This window comes from Hylobates moloch, unplaced genomic scaffold (assembly GCF_009828535.3).
Source record: "Hylobates moloch isolate HMO894 unplaced genomic scaffold, HMol_V3 SCAFFOLD_7, whole genome shotgun sequence".
NCBI classification, from domain to species: Eukaryota; Metazoa; Chordata; class Mammalia; order Primates; family Hylobatidae; genus Hylobates; species Hylobates moloch.
This window is the reverse complement of record NW_026652282.1, coordinates 12,327,006-12,350,320: the sequence shown is the minus strand read 5'-3', so window position 1 is coordinate 12,350,320 and position 23,315 is coordinate 12,327,006. Positions and strand designations below refer to the sequence as shown.

The 23,315-nt window shown below is 39.0% G+C and overlaps 1 protein-coding gene across 1 annotated transcript in view; it reads right to left on the bottom strand.

The window, feature by feature from the left end:
- Positions 1-23,315, bottom strand: part of BMX (BMX non-receptor tyrosine kinase) — a 56,359-nt gene that overhangs the window by 7,499 nt on the left and 25,545 nt on the right. The window contains exons 9-18 of the mRNA XM_032756616.2: positions 23,211-23,264; positions 19,134-19,188; positions 17,760-17,839; positions 14,830-14,957; positions 12,668-12,742; positions 11,793-11,964; positions 6,949-7,165; positions 6,017-6,081; positions 2,217-2,335; positions 338-495 (exon numbers count right to left, since the gene is read on the bottom strand). Coding sequence (XP_032612507.1) covers positions 338-495; positions 2,217-2,335; positions 6,017-6,081; positions 6,949-7,165; positions 11,793-11,964; positions 12,668-12,742; positions 14,830-14,957; positions 17,760-17,839; positions 19,134-19,188; positions 23,211-23,264 — 1,123 coding nt within the window. The remainder of the gene's footprint in view (positions 1-337; positions 496-2,216; positions 2,336-6,016; positions 6,082-6,948; positions 7,166-11,792; positions 11,965-12,667; positions 12,743-14,829; positions 14,958-17,759; positions 17,840-19,133; positions 19,189-23,210; positions 23,265-23,315) is intronic.

Sequence of the window (23,315 nt, the reverse complement as noted above, 5' to 3'; positions counted from 1 at the left end):
TAGCTATGTGACCTTGGGCAAGTCACTTAACCTTTCTGAGTCTCTGTTTACTCTTCTGTTAGTTTTAGCAATGATAGTACTTACCTCAGTGTGTTTCCCGATGCATAAGTTAGTATTTATAGTGTTCTTAGAACACTGCTGTATATAAGTTGTTCAGTAAATTGTTTGGCACCCGCATGTTTTCGATTACAAACATTTTAGGGCAGGGGCTGAGGGCCATTTTCTCCTGCTCTGTACCAGGTGCTTTCCCTCAAAAAAGCTTTGTCCCAGTGGTGATGCAGTAATCACCCCGGATATGCCTGAGACCCTTTCTAGCCCACCCAGAGAATACACTTGCCTCGTGCCAGCAGCTGTACATGATCTGGTAGATGGTGTCCGATGCCAGGTGGGGCCGGTAAAGCCTGTGGCCCTGGGAGACCTTCAGAACCACCTGGGAGTTGTCATACAAGTCATAGGGCTGCTTCCCCAGGCTGAACACCTCCCACATCAGGATCCCTGCACCACACCAAGAGGTGGCCCAGATAAAAAAGGAAGAGAGCTGTTATCAGAAAGTACAGGGTTCGTGGAGTGAGTTTCACACAACAGGTCAGGAAGGCTATGGGTCAGAGCGAGGGATCCCTGGGAAATGAGTCCCAGCGAAATGAGCAGAGCTTGGAGGGTGAGCCTGTGCCATTGCTTCTGGAGCCTGGGGTTTCTTCCCCATGTTCCCTGATACCTGTACATCTGTGCTGGCTGGAAAATGGGTGAATGGCAAGGGCAGCCACAGAGGAACCGCTTGGGGCCAAGACATAATTCTTGAGCTAGTCTTGTGAAGTGTGAGTTGTCAGCCTCACAGTGACAACTACCTGTGTAGTGAGCTTCTGCCCCAACCCTTATGAATGAGTGGTTGATGTCCTCACCCTTTCTGTCTCTCGGCTTTGGCAGCTGCGTGCAACAATTTCATTGCACAATCAGATTACACTTCAGTGGAAATCTCAAGATAAAATCATTGACAACATTCTCCTTTCTATTGCTGCAGTGGTTCCTAATCTCATATGGGTCAGGCGCCCTTTTGGGAATCTGATGAAAGCCACTGGCCGCCTTTGGGAAAGTGAATACACAGCATTTTTGTGCTCAGTTTCAGTATGTTCACAGTCCCCCAAAACTCATCCAGGAAATTGCAGTCCCCAGGTTAAGAAATCTCGGTTCTGGTCATGGTGGTCAGGAGGGTGGCATTTGGGATCAGTTAGACATGGCCTTTGAAGTTGACTTCTGTCACTTACAGGCGGGATAAGTTTCTCAACCCCTCTCAGCCTCAGGTTCTCCATCTATAAAATGGGATATTTGCACCTCATGGACTTGCTGTGAGGATTAAATAGGATAAAACACATAAAGCACTTAAAAGAGCACTGAGATGTTTCAAGTGCTCTCTAAAGGGTGGCAGTTGTGCTGTGTTGGCCAAGGTCAGAAAATTTCAACAGTCAGCCAGTTTCAAATATTTATAATAAAGCAACCTTATAAATTTTATGGCTGCTTTTTTCTTTTAAATCACACAGTCTAAAACAGCCATCCAAAAGAATGCAGTTTCCTCATAACTTTCTCTTTGGAAGGCTACACACTTATTTCAAAATATCTGTGGGGTTCTTTTTTGGGAATTGCTATCAGAGGCCCTGATTCATTTTGGGTATCTTCACTTGGGATATATTGTTTAAGAATGAATTTAGTGTAAACACTAAGAATTGGTCAGCGCAGAAGGGAATGGCTATCCCATTATTTTCGTGCAGAAAATTGATGTCTTTTCAATGTTTGGGGCTTAGCAAAAACTCAGATTTAGCTTTCAATGACTCCTTTTAAAAAACTATTTGAAATCTTCACTGGAAAAACTTTCATCCCCTTTGATGTTTCTAAAGACAGGGTCTTAACTGTGTTGCCCCGGCTGGACTTGAACTCCTGGGCTCAAACAATCCTTCCACCTCAACCTCTGAGTAGATTTATCCCTTTTGATTTTATGAGAAAGTGCTAGCAGGATGTAAATTACAAAATGTGTAGAAGACATCCTAACACCAAACCCAAGAAAATAAATCACCTTTTTCAACAGCTTGCTTCTCTCAGGCTGTATGTGTAACTTTGTAAGTGTTCAAGGGCCCTTTTAAAATGGACGTTGCTACTCTTGTGGTTTCCTGTTGTGGAAGTAAGCTTAAGAAACAGGGCCAGGTCGTATGTGGCCACATCCTTACCAAATGCCCATACGTCTGACTTGCTGCTGTATTTGAAGTAATGAAACACCTCTGGAGCTGACCACTTGACTGGAAACTTTGTTCCGACTGAACTGACATACTGGTCATCAAGAACATACCTGCCAGGGAAAACACATCAACACAGACCTTAAGCCGTGCTGGTACAGGCTGGTGAAGGACACAGAAGCCGCCCAGAGTCTCAGTCGACTGCCTCAGTTTTCTGGAACTTTTGCTTCCTTTCAATGTGTGGGCTTAGCTGGAGGCTGCTTATGGTTTGTAAGCATTAAAAAAATAATATCTAACTGAATATAGCAAAACCTCAATGTAAAATGTTTGGTAAATATGGAAAAACACAAAAAAGTAAAAATAAAATTACTCAGAAACCCACCCTAAAGATAACCTGTAATTCTATCACTCAAAATACATTTTTGTTTGTACTTCCTGATCTTATTTCCCACATATATAAGTTGAACAAAATAGGGTTTCTGTTATATTTAATGGTATATCATGAGCATTTCCCCATATGGTTACATTTCTACTGCAGCATCATGTTTAATGGCTGAATACCGTTCCCTCTTATTATTTCTTCTTATGGAAGGAATTAAACATAATTTGTTTAACCAGGTAAATTGCTTCTAATCTTCTGCTGTTATGAATAATGATGAACAAAAATATCCTATGGAGATAGCAAAACCAAAATACATGTTGAAGAATGTTCACTAAACTCTTTGTTTGTAATAATGATAAAATGAAAGCAACCTCAGTGTTCCCAATGTTGAGGAGTAATTAAATATATTATGGCACACTAATACAATAGAATAGCATGTAGCCATTAAAAAATGAGATAACTCTTCACCGAAATAAAAAGGTGCTCATGGTATATGGTTATGTGCAAAAGAAAGTGTGTATAATGTGATTCCATTTTTTTGTGTGTGGGAACAAGTAGTAAATGTGCATATTTGTGTATGTAATTGGATACACTTAAGAATGAGGTCTGAAAGGATACCCACCAAACATCTGAGCAGTGGGTTACTCCTAGCACTGAAAATGAGGGACAGATTCTGTCAGCGTATGTAGCTAGGCAGACATGAGCAGGGCAGGAGAAGTCCCCCACCCCCAACCCAGGAATATTAGGTGACCGTCAGGTAATAGTCAGGCAGTTGTTAACCATCTCTCTAAAATAATAATTGGTCGCAGCTGGTGCCAGGGAACGGCAGTCTCCCAACAGATAGAAAATACTTGAAGCTGATGATCAACAGCTTCCTGATATGATCTCAGGAGTTGGGCAACTGGGGTCAAACATGCGCAATAAGAGGCAAAATGATGGAGTTTAACTGGTATATGACCTTCCTCTAAGAATACTCGACTGGTAAAAGAAAAATGCACAACCTAAGTAAACACACTGTGCGTGCGGCCCCTCCCAAGTGCTGGCAGGCTACTGCTTATGCAGACAGCCCACCTCAAGGGAAGAATCAGGGGAGAAAAGATGCAAACTTTGGAATTATGCCAATGTATGAAACCCTAAGTCAAGGGCCAAGTAGGGCAGTTGGATCTCTCAAGTTGCCCTCTTGGCCCTCTTCCAAGTGTACTTTCCTTTCCTTCCTGCTCTAAAACCTTTTAATAAACTCTCACCCCTGCTCAAAAACTTGCCTCAGTCTCTCTCTCTGCCTTATGCCCCTCAGATGAATCCTTTCCTTTGAGGAGGCAAGAATTAAGTTGCTGCAGACCTTTACGGATTCACTGCTGCTAACAATTCTACTTTTTACTTTATACACTACTGCTATTTTTCTTATAATAAGTACATATTATTTATAGTATTAATAAAAGAGAACATCATATATTTGCCCACAAAAACCACAACAAAAACAAACACATAATGACTCTTAATTAGAGAAAATAGAACAACAGGAATTATGGCAATTGGAATTTTGGATACAATTTACACACCAAATGTTTTAGAGATCTCACTGTAATTTAAAATAGCTGGCTGGGAAGATCATTCTTCTAAATATTAACAATAATATTAATAAACTACACTTTCATAGGATTACATACAGTACATTCCATACTTTTCTCCCCAGAACCCCTCAGCTCTCCAGACACTACCAGATACCCAGACACTACCCTGGCACTCCTGGTTTGGGGATGCTTGTGGCTTAAACCTTCCTTCAAGCTAGTAGGAGCAGATGAAGTCACAGGCATCTAATTGATGTGGCCACAGAACTTCATAACCAGCAGGGCTGGTACATGGCTTCCAGGATCTCTTACTCAGAGCAAGATCTCTTTTTCTTTGGATCTTTTTTTGGAAAAGTCTCCCTTTTCCAAAGCTACAGAGAACATGAAAGCATGTTCCCTGGATGCTGGCATAACAGCCAATATTCTTGCTTTTAGAGTAAAGGTGGGGATCAGTTCCCTTGACCTGGGAGCTTCTCCCTGCTTTAAGAACCTGTCAGCAGATTTTTTTTTTTCTTGCTCTTGAGAAAGCTACACATTTGGAGTGTCAGCGTAGGGGACTCAGTGTATGGTGGTTGGAGTGACGGTAGCTAGTACACAGCTAAAAGGACATCTTGCCAATATTTAGGGCTCCCAGAGGAATTACCATAGCTTCCACGGTATGTGCCACAAGGGTCAAAAAGCATCCCCTAACATTGAATTTTGGAGAAGACATTAAAAAAACAGATCCTCCTATGGCATTTTAGGGCAATGTTTGCTAACTATTAACCTGGCCTTGGTCAACTCTTCAGATCTCTTTTAAACTGCATTATTCACCTTCAGAATTACATATTGAGTCAGCACAACTTTATAGTTATATTTTGTCTCAATGTCAGGGATATCTACTTACCCTCTAGACTAAACTGTGGTCATTTTGAGAGCAGGGACTATCCTATTCATATCAGTATCTCCTGCAGGACTGAGGTATTCAGTAGGCACTCAATAAATGTTGAATAGAAAGGTTAATGTGTATGTCTTCATTTTCTTTGCAAAACTATGAAAATTTGCTCTGAGGCTTAAATAGTATTAGGATACAGGATTAAGGTAAAAGAAGACTTTAAAAAAACGATCATAATCAAAATAATTGTTCCACATCATTAAGTGGTGGTAGAATGCCCGTCAAGAGAATCTCAGAGTCTAGTTTTATGCCTTACTTTGTGATGCAGAAAATCTAATGATGTGACAACAAAAATTTTCCTAGTGTGAATGCTCTACCCATTTGAACATCAGGTTTTTTTTTTAAATGACAGACAAAGCGAGCTAGCAGATCCTTGATTGAGTTAAAAAATTATAAATATTTATCCATTCTTTTTTAATGGCTGAGTAGTACTCCAAAATGCTTGAGGGGATGGATACCCCATTCTCCATGATGCGATTATTTCACATTGCATGCCTGTATCAAAACATCACATGTACCCCATAAATATGTACACCTACTATGTACCCACAAAAATTAAAAATTAAAAAAATTTAAAAGAAAGTAAAAAATCCAATAATGTGGCTGTAACATATCTTATTTAAATTTAGGATCTTTCATGGAATTTCTTTAGAAGTTTAGAAAGTATCAGATTGTTGAAAGAACTAAAAGTGACTTCAGATAATTTCTGAAGAACAATCCCATCTTATAAGTAAAGGAATGAGGTGAAACATGTTTCACAGGTAGTTAGAGGCAATATGGGAGGGACTTAGGTTTCTAAGCCCCCAATTCAGAGCACCTTCTATATCCCCACAAGGCCTTCAATTATGATGGTGTTCAAATGTGAATGGAAATCCCCCTTTCACTGGTTGCCCTTTTGGAATTGGCTTACCTTGTCATTCCAAAGTCAGATACTTTCACACAGAGATCTCTGTCCACCAAGCAGTTACGAGCAGCCTTTAAAGGAAAAACAAAATCACCAAGTAGTGAAAGTGACCAAGAATCTCCTGACGTTTTCCTCCTCTTCAGTAGAATTGTCAGCAAAATCTAAGATTACCTAGAACAACCCCCAAATGCTCTAAAGTTGCCTTTCTTTCCTTTGCAATTTTCAACTTTTCAAAATAAAAATGTTCTCCCATGAGTACTTTTAACCAAGCATCCATCCTTGTCAAACAACATGAAAAGGTATTACACTTTAAACACAGAACCTTAGCTTATCAAGGAAAGATGAGAAATTTCTAGAATCTCCCTTTCCACCACCAGATACCGTGCATTCACAGATGCTTTGAAGGCATAAACGCTGCACCTGTGACTTAGGGACATGCTGGCCTAGTGTGAATGCAGGTCTACTGCTGAGCGCAAGAAAATCTCTAAAGATAAATCCCAGCGAATACCAAACACAGCACTCCCCACTCTCATTCTGATCCAAAGACCCACAAATTCTATTTCCTTTTTTTTTTATTTTCAGTTATTGTATCAAATGACTGCTTTAGCACTAAGTCCTTCCTGAAATAAAGGTCAACTTGGGTTTAATGGTTTTGAGAAACACTAAATTGGCAAAAGTCTTTCCTTTCCATCTGTTCTCCTTCATACCACAACACAGCTATGTAGACCTTAACAGCTTATTTTATTCTCACTGTTCTTTCCATACTTCAAATATTTTTATATTGATTTTTGTAAAAATGTCATTTGCTTAAACAAGTCACAAGTGAGCAAAGTAAAAGTGATGGTGCCCTTCTTGCCTTCCCTACCAATGACCCCATCTCCAGAAGTGGGAGTCATGGACTGCTTTCCTTTCTTTGAAATTCCAGTGGCTTTGCTTACCAAGTCCCGGTGTATGAATTGGTGGCTCTCCAAGAAGGCCATGCCTTCACAGACATCGTAGCACATTTCTAAGAGCTGGGAAGGTTCAAGTCCTTTTCCGTGACTCCTCAGGTAATTCAGCAAGCAGCCATTGCTTATATATTCAGTCACTATGTATATGGGGTATTCCTTTGAACACACTCCATAGAATTTAACCAGCTTGGGATGGCTGAGTTTCCTGGAAATAACAGATTTTCAAAGTTCAATGCTCCACACTCCATTTTCTACATGTACTGAAAAAGAGTTGCTCTCAGATTTCTGTTTGTTTTAATTCCCACTCCCACCCCCTTTCACTTGAACAGAGAAAGAGAGGGAAAAGTTTAGGATCTTATATTGCAAGCACAATTGCCTTTGGAGGCAAAAAAAAATTTCTGCCTCATATCAGACATTGGTGACTTCAGCAGCAATTTAGCAGTTTGTGAATGCTGTATTCAACTTTCCTACAGAGAATCAGGGTAGCAATGGTCTGTTGCACTGGAAACCCTGTTTAGTCTCATGACATCCTGGGAACGTCCATGACTTATTTAGAGGAAGCCACCCCTAAGAACAATCATTTCTCTTTTATTAACTTTCACATCGAAATCTTTCATTCTAAAAAAGTATATGAGAATACGAAGGATGTAGGCTAAATGAAGTCAGATGAGGTTTGAGTTTTTTCTTTTTTAAAAAAATTATTTTAAATTATTGTTTTCATTATTTTTGAATAATAAATTTATAAAATACTAACCATATGATGTAGCACTTCTGGTAGGTCATGATGGCAGGGACACTCAGATTTTTTTTAATGAGATAATTTTCATTTTATTATGGCAGATGGTTTTACCGTACCTCTTCCCAGCACCCTTTTTAAAATGATAAAGTTAAGTAGAAGAAAATGGGGCGTAATGTAGCTATGGGCTATTTATTTAGTAATCAGATGTTCCAGATGGAAGTGTTTAATCTTGCGAATTGAAGAGTCCTTTAGTGTTTCTTATTAATTTAAGTAATATCAACCTTAAACTTTGTACTAGCCTAGAGCTTAAAAGAAATCAAGCAAACCTTCCTGTAAAGTGTGATTCTTCTACCTTAATTACCTTTCTCATGATATCTTTTCTCACCTATCTTTTTTTTTTTTTTCTATTTGTGAGATGCACAGGTTAAGCTAAATGTCTAGTGGGGTCTCTAGCAGTGTGCTGCCATATCACCTTTACTTCTCCACACAGGCTCCCGAACTGCTGCTTTACTCATTTTACTGTCTTCACGGTTAAGCATAAAGCCTTTTGAAAGTACTTAGCAACTCCAATTACTCTTTCTTCTCTGTTCTACATTGCATTTCAGTGAATTTGCACACATTTTTTGGATTGACATGTACTTTACTCTTAGATTCTGAGCTGACTCTGAGTGATCCATTGTACAAACAAACAATGCATTAGTGTAGTTGTTAATGAGTTTGGAGGTATTAGCCTTTTTGGGGAGATTAGTCTTTTGTCTATAATATGAATTACAAATAATTTGCCCAGTTTGTCATTTGTCTTTTAGTTTGCATAGGGTTTTTATTTTGCTTTGTTGCCACGCAGAGGTTGATTTTTAATTTTTTTTTTTTATTATACTTTAAGTTCTGGGATACATGTGCAGAACGTGCAGGTTTCTTACATATATATACATGTGCCATGGTGGTTTGCTGCACCCATCAACCTGTCATCTTCATTAGGTATTTCTCCTAATGCTATCTTTCCCCTACCCCCCGACTCCACAACAGGCCCCAGTGTATGATGTTCCCCTCCCTGTGTCCATGTGTTCTCATTGTTCAACTCCCACTTGTGAGTGAGAACATGCAGTGTTCGGTTTTCTGTTCCTGTGTTAGTTTGATGAGAATGATGGTTTCCAGCTTCATCCATGTCCTTGCAAAGGACATGAACTCATTCTTTTTTATGGCTGCATAGTATTCCATGGTGTATATGTGCCACATTTTCTTTATCCAGTCTAACATTGATGGGCATTTGAGTTGGTTCCAAGTCTTTGCTATTGTGATTAGTGCTGCAATACACATATGTGTGCATGTGTCTTTATAGTAGAATGATTTATAATCCTTTGAGTATATGCCCAGTACTGGGATTGCTGGGTCAAATGATATTTCTGGTTCTAGATCCTTGAGGAATCGCCACACTGTCTTCCACAATGGTTGAACTAATTTACACTCCCACCAACAGTGTAAAAGCATTCCTATTTCTCCACATCCTCTCCAGCATCTGTTGTTTCCTGGCTTTTTAATGATTGCCATTCTAAATGGCGTGAAATGGTATCTCATTGTGGTTTTGATTTGCATTTCTCTAATGACAAGTGATGGTGAGCTTTTTTTCATGTTTGTTGTCCGCATAAATGTCTTCTTTTGAGAAGGGACACTCAGTTTTTACAAGCTCATTAACTTGTTCTTATATGATTAATCTAATTTTAACAATTTACAGGATTATTCTGTAATGTTCAAATGTGTAAAGAAATCTAAATTTAACATGTGAAGTTTTAAATATTTTAATAAGAATTTATTAAATTTTTAGTTATTTTCTTCCTTCTTAGTTTAACTATAGGGACAATGCTTATCATGTCACTCAAGGTGATGAGCTTGGGAGTACTCATCTTTTAGCAGTTTTGGAAACTTGCATGGTACTCAACACTGCTCCCTTCAAAGGGAAGGCTTGTGATGATGGCACAAAGGTCCATCACCCAATAAAGAAATATTCTTTGAACAAATTCAGTCACTGCCCAGGCAGCTCAAGGTGGGGGCACCATATTAACTGATATTCCCCACGTGATAGGCTTCAGCTTGACCCCTACATTTGGGATTAGACTTTTTCCCATTGTGGCACACTTTGACATCTTTCTTTATGATTAGGTGATGTTTCTACATGACTTCTTATGATTTTTTTTATGGATACCAGCCTGGTAATGGCAAAAATATGTTTTAAAGTTATAACAAGACACAGAGGTTACATCACGAGCCTGTAAGCATGAGAAAAATCTGGCAGAAAGTTTCTGCCAGATTTTCCTGTCCTACAAAAGGAGAATATCAGAGGCCCCCTTCCCAGTTTTATGACAGTCCAATCGCTGAAGGCAGAACCAGTTACATAATTGCAGGCACCAATGCAAAATGAAAATGCAGGAGTCTTTGTTTAAAAATCACGAAGTATTATTTCAAGATGGCAACAGCAGAGCATTAAACCAAGCACAGGGCCCTTCTAGGTACTGGGGACCCTTTCGACTGTGCAGATGTCATATGCCTGTGAAGCCAGCTAGGGCCAAAGGCCTATATTCACATAGCATCTCTGCTTCCAAGTAATTTTGCAATTATGATAAAAGTGATTGTTCTGACTTTCCTAGTTCCTTTGATCTTCATAAAAGAATGACTAAAGAAATGGACCCTAGAATGTCTGCCTGGGTTTGTATCTCTGCTTTTTGACTTTTACTAGCTTGCTGACTCTGGACAAGTTGTTCAACATTTCTGTGCATCGGTTTCCTGTAAATCTAAGATAACGATGGTACAACCCTCATAGGTTTCTTATGGGGATTAAGTGAGTTAATATTTGTAAAATGCTTAGAGAAATGCCTGTAAACACTGTACAGTATAACTGTTTAAGTAAAAATTTAAAAAGTGCTCTCAATCTCTAGCAGGCCAGGAATTTTTTATTTCAACTATTTTTGACCAGAGACCTACTATGACATCATTTTTCATACCCTACTGATTGATTCTCTAAAAGTAGAGTGACCAACTGTCCTGGTTTGCCTGGGGCTGAGAGGTTTCCTAGGACACAGGACTTTCAGTGCTAAAACCTCCCAGACCTCAGCAAACCTGAATGGTGGTCACTCTACAAAGTCTGATTTACTATGTTGACAAAAAGAGGGAGAATTATATACAACTGAAAGAGAGAGGGAGAGAAAGGGAGAGGGAGAGGGAGAGAGAGGGAGAGAGAAAGAGAGAGAGGGGGAAAGAGAGAGAGAGAGAGAAGACACAGAGGGAAAGAGAACACATATGTATTGCCAATAATTGAAGGCTGTTGTGCTGGGAGCTGAGACACATTAGGAAGAGTATCAGACTGTATTGAAGGTACCAAGAAGGAAAAGGATATTGTTGGTAGAGCATTAGTTTTCAGTACTGCATTAGTTCTGGGTGGTAGCCCCACTCTGTTCTTCATCCGACCATGCACCTCCCCACGGGGCAAGGAGGCCACAGTGCCAAGGAGACATGCCTACTCCGACCCTATATGTCCCTTTCTCTGCCACCCTTAGAGCACCAGGACTCTGAAATCACCCGTCCATGTAGTCCTGAGGCCTCTTTCAGGACCTGTGCTGACTCTTCCTTAAGGGGTCTGTCCGCTTAAGGGTAAAGCATGCTACCCCTAGCCAAGATCATTAGCCACTAGATAATTGTTTGCGGGAGACAAAGAGGGAGCTTGTGTGTACTGAATGCTGTGTCTGCACATAACTACTGAGGCCTCTTATAGTGCAGGACAGAGTTGGGTGTGAGGGGAGAAGCGGGAGGGGTGGAGTTTGGAAGACCACAGGCCAGAGGCTGGTTTCTTTGTAGAGTCTTGGGAATTCTCAATCTGAATATGGCCTTTCAGGTTGTTATGAAGGTATATTTGTGAAAGTAGGAGCATAAGACTGATTTGATTTAATAGTCTGTTAGTTCAATTTATAACTTCTAAATATTTATGTCTATGATACAGTATGTGGACTTTTGCTCTAGGCCTTGCAAAGTCAACAGCAGGCCTATTAGTGCTAATGCCCTCCCATGATGAGGGCTAAACAGCCATTCCTTGGGAAAAACTTACATCATAGTCTGGGCTTCCTGGAAGAATTCATCTTCTGACATGGAGCCCTCCTTGATCATCTTAACAGCAACATCATACTGCCCCTTCCACTTGCCCAGCTGGACCACTCCAAACTGGCCACTTCCCAGCTCCTTCAACAAGGTAATCTCTTCTCTTTTCAGTTCCCAGATTCCTAACAAGGCAAGACGGACATTCTTTAGGATTAGCATAGAAAGCTTTGGGGCTAACAGCTTCCCAAGCGATTTCTTCTCCAATGGGAGTTTCACAGTGACAATATAAACAAGACTTTTTATTTTAAGTTGATAAATTAAAAAAAAAAAACCTTAGTGATGTGGTCTTGTGGCTACGTGATAATGGCACCAGGGCAACACTATTCTTGAAGTAGCTACAGTTATTTGACAAGAAGGCTCAGAGTGAAAACAATTTGCCAATCAGAGGCATCTTGGAGAGGCTCAGCATCAAAACGTACTCCATGTCCTTAGATTCGTAAAACATTGTCAGATTTTTTTTAATAAAAAAATTAAGCTGTGATCACAGTGGATGTGATCGTCCTAACACGCAAGGTTGAATACTGGCTCTGCTCAGTGGGCACAAAATCCAGGAAAAAGAAAGGACAGACAATGGGGTGCTGGAGGCTAATAATGGGGTCTGATGAGAAAACAAATTGATGATCTTTTTGGTGATTCTAGAAGCTTACAGATTTAGGTTGAGAGGACAGATTTTTTTTTTTAAAGAAAATCCTTCCTGATACAATCTGAACAGAGGCCTCCTTCCTGTCTTTCCTCCTTTTTTTTTTTTTGCCAGTAAATTAACCATCTATTTCAATTAAAAAATGATGGAAAATGGAGTTTAAGAGCCCACGAATGTATCCATACCATTTCCCAGGGACACAGAGTCGGGGACCTTGTTGGCCTTTGTTGACACAGGGTGGCGGAGCCGTGTGATCATGCCTGCAATGGAATCAGCGTCATATCATCACATCATTATATCATATCCCATCACATTATGTAACATTGGTTCACAACTAGTCTTTCTCCAAAGTGGCTGAAAAAGCAAAGAGTTCAGAATGTTGTAATGCAGAGAGAGAATCCATTCATGTTGTAGTTGTGCTTAACTTGACTAATTAGCTTAATGCAAAGCAAAAATTAAATGAATAAAACACTGTATGTGATTTTTTAAAATCCCATAGAAATTAATTGCATGATGGAATCTTTTAAAATTCTTCTCCTTATTTTTTGCTATCTCTTTACAATCTTATGCTTAAAATATGTATATACACACAGCACATACATTTGACAAAAAATTCAAACAATACAGAAGGGTAAAAAATAATAAGCCATTTGAATTTTTAAAAACTGAACCTATTGCTAAGTTTCATTAAGTGGTCATTTTAATTGTTTATATTTAGTTATGGTAAAACTGGGTTAAAATAATTATAAAATTTAATAGTGGCTTGAAAGAACCCATTAAAAATATATGTATATATGTTTTTTGCTTTAAATGTGGCATGCTCTCCAAGTCAAGGGACCTATCACACATGTACTTTTCCCCTCCTTCCTTTTTCTATATATTTGTCTGGTTTTTATATGAGTGGTCTCCAAAGTTTTAAAATCCTTCACTTCTGTCTTTTTTTCTTGTTTCTCTGCTTGATAAAAATCTTTCACCTTTAATCAACTAAATTAATTAATTAAAATATAAAAATTAGTACATTTCTATAAAATATATATTTGGTGTGAATTATAAAAATAAACTCACAAACAGAAAATGCAAGAGAATGAGATAAAAATCCAAATATAAATAAACATCTTAATATTTCCTTCTGATAGCCTGTGAAGTTTCCTGTGCATCCTCTGCAGTGGAATCATTTCACTTAGAGATGTCTCTTTGTACAATACCTTTCACAAAAGGTACTTCTGAGGTACTACAGGTTAAAATAAACAATTGAGGAAATTGGGGCAAAGGAAAAACAACAGTAAGAGCCAAAATGAAAGCCAGAAGTGAGGCCAGTTCACCTACATGCGTGCAATCAAGTCATATAAAGCAGCACAAATTAAGTGCTGAGCTTATGGCTTATTTTTACTCACTGTTGGAAATTCACCCAGCCACTGCTCTTAAGTGGCACTATTCTAGAAAACAGAGGGTATTTCTAGATGTATTTCTACCAGTTGATTAGGCAAAAATTTAGAAGACTAATAGCATCCAGTGTTGGTGAGGATGAAAGAAAATGTTGTTAGTAGGATTGTACATTTCTGAAAAGCAGTTGGCAATCTGTACATTTTAAGTATTCTTAGCCTTTGTCTCAGAAATTCCATTTCTAGGGATTTGGCTATAGAACCACTCGTATAGATGGACAGAGCTATGCATGCAGAATTGTGCACTGAAACATCCATTATAATGTGAAAATACTGGACATGATCCAACTGCTAATCAACAGAGAGCTAGGTGAATAAATTACGGGGTAACTATGATAGAATTCTACGCAGCTGTTAAATAGGCCAAAGTAAGCTCTTTGTGTATGCATGGGAAGACTTCTAAGACATGTTGAGTAAAGAAAGCAAGCTGAGCAATATGTGTAGAATGAGCTCATCTCTGTAAAAATGTAATGTCTATACATAATATATAATTTATATTTATATATGTAATGATTAGTAAGTGCTAGTGTCAGCATGCAAAAAACCCTGTCATAATAGACAACTGGTCCATGATCCAACGATATGTATATATTTCTATAATATTTTAAATTTATAATCCTCTTGCTTCTACACACAGAAAAACCCTACAAATATTTTTATAAAGAGAATTTCTCTTTCTAGGTCACCCAGTTTACTCAATTTCATTCTTTCTGGCATTAAGGAGAGAATCATGTTATATTCCTGGGAATGTAAGCTGAAAATTATGATAGGCAAAAGACTTGAGAGGATTTTTTCCTACTTTCATGGTTCCCTATATAATTAAGACTATTAGGAGGATCAGTAGTATCCAAGAAAATTGATATTTTACAACAAGGGCCCATAAAAGAAAAACTAAAATAGGTTACCTGCTGAATTGTGTTGATGATAATGAATAAGCTTTGGAATGGAATCAAAACAGTAGTTTTCCGCCAGGTATAATTTGTTCTCAGCATTTGTATGCACGTGGTAATGTTTGACAGTTCCTTTTTTATCACTAATAACAGAAAGAATGTTAGAACATTTAAAAGAAACAATTAAAGCTCGATTAAGCAAGGATTAAATAATTATTTTAGATGCATTTGCAAATTTTGGAGAGGGAAGTCAGGGAGGGTTTCTCAGGCTTGGCATCTGGTATTTTTCTCAGTCTTGGCATCTGGTGTAACTATAAAAGTAATTATGGAAGAGAGTTCTTCTCTGAACTCAATGTATCTTTTGGTGCACATATAGATTTCATGTACAGTACAATTCCAACTTTCCAGGCTTCTCCTCCCTTAGTAAGTGTATAAAACTGGAATCTTTCTTTGATGATCGAGAGAGGCTTGCAGTTCTTCAGGATCATTATTCTGAACATAAATTATCTTACAGGATAATAATGGAGGTGGAAATGAGAGAGGTAAAGGTGATGAGGCTGTTGGGTATCCTCACCCCAAAACATGGGAGGAGGCTTTTTTGGGGCATGCAGAATGAAGTAGGTGGGGATGTCCTTTAATTCCTCATGTGAACTTGTACCTTCTCCACATAAAACACTTTTTTCTTTTCCTCTGCTTTTATACAATAATGCTGAATTGATGCACGTTGATTTAAGCTAATCAGGAATAATACACCTGTCTTAGATTGTAGACAATGACTTAGTGGTCAAGAACCAGGCTTTGAGTTTAGTTCTATCACTTGCTAGCTACCCTATATGGTTATGCCTGGCATATAAGAAACAGTTAATAAATTGTTGCTGTATAGCAAACTAACACAGGAACAGAAAACCAAATACCACATATTTTTACTTGTAAGTGGGAGATAAATGATGACAACACATGGACACACAGAGGAAAATAGTAGACACTGAAGCCTACTTGAGGGTGGAGGGTGGGAGGAGGGAGAAGAGCAGAAAAAATGACTGTTGAATACTAGGCTTAGTACCTGGGTGATGAAATAATCTCTACAAGAAAGCCACATGATAAGAGTTTACGTATATAACAAACCTACACATGTACCCATCAACTTAAAATAAAAGCTAAAAAAATTAAAAAATTGTTGCTGTAACATCAGCCGAGTAAAAATTGCAAGTACAAAAGGAGGAACGGTTCTTCTCTTTGCTGCAAATGTTTAATCAGCTTTTGTTGTCAGCATACAATTCACTCAAGGCCGTTGATGAGGTTTCATAAAAGAGGGCTTCTGTATTCATTTGATTCTTTATCTATTTGCTGATTTATCTACCTGGCTACCTTAAAAAATGAATCTGTAGTCAAGAAACTCAGCTAGGAGGACATCTGATACCAGGTTTGGCTGAAACTGCAGGGCCAGAGGGCCACAAAGCTTTTGATACTCAGTCAACAAAGTCTTCTCCTGATTCTTACGGGATTGGCTTTAGCCAGCATCTAGGTGTTACTATGTGCAAAATAATATATGAGATACACTGGGGACATGGAGTCTGGCATTGGAAAGTGCTGTGGGACAATTCAGGGTACATCCTATTATCTCAAGTGTAGGTAGGCACTCTGTAAAAAATTTCAAAATAAAATAATGTTTTTATTACTTAATTATTATAAATATACATATATGCACTGTGGGGTAGGGCACATGGGGAAGGTACCAAGGCAGACGATCATTCAGTCTAGCTGCTAAAAAAGAGTTGCACACATAGAAATTTAAAAAAAGATCCTAATCAATATTTGACCAGATTCTCATTCCAAAACATTGGGGGTTCAGTATAAACACAGAGGTGTAAAGAAACGTGACTTGGCTATTGGAAGCCCAGCTTCCAATTAGTCACTTATTAGCTCCAGGTAGGTCTTTATAAGCTCTTTTTGAACCTCAGTCCTCTCATCTGCAATATGGTATAAATAAAAACAGCTTTCCCATTTGCTTTGGAGGATGATTAGAAGGAAAAAAAAAGAGCTATCTACCAATAAGAAAGTGGCTTGTAAAACTCTGGAGGAGGATTTTGATGATGATTTGCATGAGATGACTGTGCAGTGTGTTTTGTGCCCAAGTGTTAGGGTACAGGGAGTGGAGCAGGTAGAACTACTCTTCCACAGCAACAACAACAACAATAATAGTAATTACTATTAGTTTATTAAGTGCTTACTATGTGTCAGGCACTGTTCAAGATATAATATATTAATTAACTCACTCCACTCATAGAATGTAACAATCATTATGTTCCCCTTTCAAATGAAGAAGTTGAGGCACAGAGGCTGAGAAACTTGCTCAATGTCACAAAGCCCTGAAATAGTAGAGCCAGGATTTGGATCTAGAAGTTAGGCTTCAAACGAGAACTTTTAGTCACACAAAGAGGACAGTGCCCTGGAAGGAAGTTGTGTAGAGAACATAGCGGCACTGAGTCAACCTTCTGCTAACTCTGCACCCAGTGGAAGGGCTTACTAAGAACTGGACACTGGAGTAGGCATCTTTGCTCAGCAGGTGGCTAGGGCTGAGAGTATACAGGCTCCATTGCTATTTTTTTCTTTCCAGGCTTAGACCTGAATGAAAGGGAATCACCCGAGAGTCTCTTAATAAACATTTACTGAGGCATGCTGTGCTGTGGGCACTCTGTTACTGCCTGGGGTGGGCAGGAGAGGATTAGCCAGAGAATGGCCTCTTGAAAGTAGTGGGGCAAGGATGGTGGGGCAGTGGGGTGAGAGTGGTGGAGGCAACTACAAATGGTCACATTCAGTAGAAATACTTTGATTTAAAATTCCAGAGTTTAAAGATGATGTCTTATCCCAAAATGTGATTGTGACCAGCATGTTCAAAGAATATATGCAGAAAGATAAAAGAAATAAATCCTTATCGTACTTACTTCACAGCCTTACTAAATAAGGACACTGTGTACATTCCCACTTGGCTCGAATTTCTAACCATAAATGCTCCTTCTTTTCCCTGAAAAGGAAGGAAAATAGAGAAGGAACAGAAAATATTTTCATTATTCTTGAAAATGATTTTGCATGGTAGGTAGTTGGAAAATAGATCTTTTAGATTGACTTTATAGATCACAAAGGGCACAGGTTTCTCACTCAATCTCTTTATAGATCTGCCCTATGTGTATGTGTATGAACTCTTCCTCTCCAATTAATATTTAACCCTATCACTTACTTTTCTCGGTGTTGTGCTTATGTAAGCCTAATGTTTTCATCTTTAAGAAATACAATTTAGAACCATGTATCACTGTATCATGCCTTTGGAAGGTTTTAGAAAACCAAAGATCCAGAATAAATCAGTTGTTAAAGTTCTATACTCAAGTTGTCTTTCTCAATGACTTGTGCTAATTCTAAGCAGATCAAGGTTCAGAAAGAGCAGATTATAAACTATGAATGTGACAAAACACCAAATGAAGTCATTACATTCTCACTAGAACCCCTCGAAGAAATAAGTGTAATGTTTAGTGTTTTTATCAGGTTAAACTATGTCAAAGTGTCATTTTTAGAAATCAAAAGAGTTTGCTACTGGAATTCCATACCAATTAGTAATAAAGTCAGATAAACATATTCTGTATCACATCTGCAATACTCTGGTCTAGGCGCTAATGAGCAGTGACAGAGCTGAGGTTAATGGCTACACTGACGGCCTCAGATAAATCATCTCTCTTATTCATGCTCTGAGCAGTCCCCTCCCATACTGACGCTAGGCTGAGCCATGTGACTTGCTATGACCAATGGGACCTTAGCAAACACAACAAAAGCAGAGACTCGAAAAGTGCTTGCACTGTGGGGCTCGTCCTCTTCAACCACTGCCTTGAGATCACCATGCTGTGAGGAGGCCCAAGTAAGGCACATGGAGAGACTACTTGGGGAAGAACTGTGGAACTCCAGTTGATTGCCTCAGCTAAACCCAAGCCCCTAGTCAATCCACCAGCCAAATGCAGCCACAGGAGTGCCCCTAAGCAAAACCTGCCTAAGAACTGCTGGCCCAGCTGACTCACGGAATCATGAGATATCATAAATCCCACTGTTTCAAGCCACTAAATTTAGGAGTGGTTTATTATGCAGCAATAGATAATGGGCACAGAAGTAGTAGCTAGACATGAAGAGTCGGGCAACCCACAGACTGGACAAGCAACACTACAATGACTTGACTATATAATTAGCAGCAAGGTTTCTATGAGAAATGCATCAACCTCTGGACCCCAAAATGCAAAGAGATTCTGTGAGGCTGTTTTAAAGACAAGACTATTTACCTTTTGTCTGAGTAACTGTTCAGATTGTGATCTGGAGATGTTACCAGCAAACCAGCTGCAAAAGGAAAAAAATTTATATGTGAGAATCAATAAGTTTTAGATCGTATAGCTTGACACTCAACTTTCTAATCTATAAAATGAGGCATTGGCTTACCTCAGGGGTTTCCAAGCCTAACTGCTCCAGAGAATCATTTGAGGAGCTTTTCAGAAATACAGATGCTTAAGTCCCCACTACCAAATTCTGATGTTGGGGTGGAGTCTGCACATCTAATTTTTAAATGGGCTGGCATTTAGGAATCTTTGGTTTTCTTCTAGGTGACTTCTAAGTTTTCCTACATTTTACCATTTTGAGTAAGGGCGAGAGATTAGACCTATGAAGAATATTCCAAGAGGAAAGTCAGGGCTGCCAAGGATGAAAGCCCTTGTCTTCCAATCATATAATTTCCTTGTAATAATCTGATTATAACATCTATTTTCACATCAAATGCTTTTACTTCATATGTGGAGCTCAACAGGCCAAGAGCTGTTTCTCATGTGAGGGCAATAATGTCTGTGGCCTTTGGGCTTTAGACAGAACTTCCTACTTAGGAAATGAGTAAAAGTAGGGCATGAGGTGGGATGTAGCATGGGTTTGGGTGAGTGGGAGGACCCACTGGCTAGAAGATAACATCTGCAGAGGAAATACAAGAGGAGGGTGAGGGTAGAAGGGAGGAGTTGTAGGAGAATTTCAATGTAGAAGGTATCTCAGAACTTGGCAGGAACGGATGGGAAGTTATTCTCTGTATAATCTCTGTATGAGTTTTGGGAAGGGATGTCAGCTGGTGGACAGTTCAATAAAATAGAAAGAGCCTTAGGCCACCCAGCTTGGAGGTCTGGGTTCTAGGCATAACTTCCCTATGTGTAATTGCATGACTTTGAACAAGCCACTTGGCCCTGTTTGACCTTGGACTTCCCTACCCGTAAAACTAGGGAGAGGGTTGATCTTGATAAGTCTGAAAGTCTCTTTTAACTCTACCATTACGGATACTGTATAACTAACACTTGAAATATTAACTGATCGTTTTTCTTATTAGTCAACATTTTAAGGTAATACTAGCTAATCAAAAGGCCCTTCAGAGGCTGTGATACAGGATATATACCTACAGGGGAATAGAAGGAAGAAAATCAAGAATCAGGAGAGAGGCTTGGAGAGGCAAGGTGATATAATCTATGTACCCTATACATTATACCTCCCACACACATACAGACATTGCCTGTGTCCATAATTTTGCTGAGGCCTGCCTCTTATTGTTTTAAATAATATTTAAGTATTTCAATGACAGAGCAGCAGAGTCCTAGGCCTAAGGGTTGTTTTTTTTTTTTTTTTTTTTTTTTTTGACAGGGTCTCACTCTGTCACATAGGCTGGAGTGCAGTGGTATGATCTCGGCTAACTATAGCCTCGACCTCCCGGGCTCAAGTGACCCTCCCACCTCAGCCTCCCAAGTAGTTGGGACTACAGGAATGGGCAACCACACCTGGCTAATTTTTGTATTTTTGTAGAGACGAGGTTTTGTCATGTTGCCCCGGCTGGTCTCAAACTTCTGAGCTCAAGCCATCTGCCTAGCTCAGCCTCTCAAAGTGCTGGGATTATAGGCATGTGCCACTGTACCTGGCCAGGCCTAGTCTTAACACATGATTTTCTATCTAAATCTCAGTGCTTAGTGCTTCTGTCTTTAATGGAATTGACTGGAATTGCTCATGAAGTTATGGCCATAAAACAAAAACTCCCATGACACCGATAGAATAGGAAGCTGGGAGCATTAAGCACAATGTGAGGTGACTGAGTCCCAGATCCTATTGCCCTATAATCCCGAGCTCCTTTCGGTATCTTTTTGATTTTGAAGAGGACAAGTCTTCCCTGAGAATTTCCTCAATGTCTGTCTCTCACACACCACTTGCATTCAGAAAAGATGGGAATAGAGACTGTCTAAATGGTCATATCTGGGCTTACCCAATCAGAGAAAGACTTCCAATTTATTTAAATGCTTAAGACTACAATCCACAATTAGAGGTTCACTCCCATTGGTTTAAGTCTTTGTGTTTCATTAAAGTGCAATTATCTTTGGAAATGACCATGCGTTGGTCATTCTCAGTCTTTTATGTCTTAGTATGAATTATTCCATCAATGCTTTCCTGAGAATAGACGTTAGGGAAGAAAGTAAAGCCGAAAGAGAGCTAGAAGGTGATAAAGAGATCACGCCACAAAGATGTGGAGGGTACAGCACATCTTCCCCAATGCAACAGATATGTCTAGGGCCAGGCTGGGTTAGAGATGAGAGGAGGAGTGAAAACAGTAGCATGTACTTTGTAAAAGCTCTTGTTTCACGTGTAACCAGTAAATCAATAATACAACACTTGTACAAAAACAGAACTGGAAATATGCATAATCCTAGTGTCCAAGTGAATTCTGTGCCATTTGGTATCAAGTGTCTGAGAAATGCAATATGCTCTATTATTCCCACCTCTTCTTAACACTAATCTTTACATCTAGGAGACAATTATTTGTCCCTATTTGTAGAATGATAGACTCTTAGATTTTGGAAAGAATCTTAATAGCCACTTAGGCCAACCTTCTCAGTATATTTGGGGTGACCACACGTTTTTATTTGCCCAGAAGTCCAGTTTATGCCTAATGTCCAGGTGTAATTTTTATTTTAATTTTTGTGAGTACATAGCAGGTATATATATATATTTGTGTGTGTGTGTGTGTGTTTGTGTTTTTTTTTTTTTTTGAGATGGAGTCTTGCTCTGTTGCCCAGGCCGGAGTGCAGTGGCGCCATCTCGGCTCACCATAGCAGGTATATATATTTATGGGGTACATGAGATGTTTTGATACAGACATGCAATGCATAATAATCACATCATGGATTATAGGGTATCCATCCCCTCAAGCATTTATCCTTTGAGTTACAAACAATTAATTATACTCTTTAAGTTATTTTAAAATGTATAATTAAGTTATTATTAACAGGTATAATTTTTAATAGTGCACTTTTTCTCTTTCTAAAGTATCCCAATTTTGATGTTAAATGAAAAGGTTGGCTGGGTGCGGTGGCTCACGCCTGTAATCCCAACACTTTGGGAGGCCGAGGTGGGTGGATCACCTGAGGTCAGAAGTTCAAGACCAGCCTGGCGAACATGGCAAAACCCTGTCTCTACTAAAAATACAAAAATTAGCTGGGTGTGGTGGCAGGCGCCTGTAATCTTAGCTACTTGGGAGGCTGAGGCAGGAGAATTGCTTGAACCTAGGAGGTGGAGGTTGCAATGAGCCGAGATCATGCCATTGCACTCCAGCCTGGGCAACAAGAGCAAAACTGTCTCAAAAAAAAAAAAAGAAAAAAAAAGACAAGGTCATCCTAAGAATAGAGATCTGTCGACATAAATATTGCCATGTTCAGGGTCTCATTTGTGCTACCCTGTAAAATTACTGCATCATTAATAACTTCTCCAAAAATATTACTCAATGTTAATAAGAACTTTCAAACATCACCTTAATTAGAGGTCTCCAAGAAAGAAATAATGAGCAGAAACATTATATGCTACATCTAAAAGATAAAGTGAAATGAAGGTGACACTGGACGTATGATAAATCCAATGAGTATTTGCATCCAATTTAGATAATCCAGTTTTGGGGAAAATATTTTCATTGGTAACAACCCAGCTCATTGTCACCTGTCATCTAGATAAATGACCCAGAGCATTATGTGAGTTTACCCATGTAAATACAGCCTCCTGAGACGGCCTCAGCCATCTGTTTTAATGTCTTTGAGGAAGAAAGTAGAAGTATCTATTCTAGATACTTCAGCCTATGTGACACTCCAGCCTATGTGACAGAGTGAGACTCTGTCAAAAAAAAAAAAAAAAAAAAACCTTAGGCGTAGGACTCTGCTGCTCTGTCACTGAAATACTGAAATATTATTTAAAACAATAAGAGGCAGGCCTCAGCAAAGTTATGGACACAGGCAATGTTTGTATGTGTGTGGGAGGTATAATGTATAGGGTACATAGGTTATTGAAAGAAGACTTTCAATACTCACTCATAATCATCCAGGTTTTCCTCTTCTTCAGATGAACTTGACTCAGGGGATTCCCTTAAGAAGAGTTGGGAAAAACGTGAGTGCAAAAAAGCACCAAGAAATAAT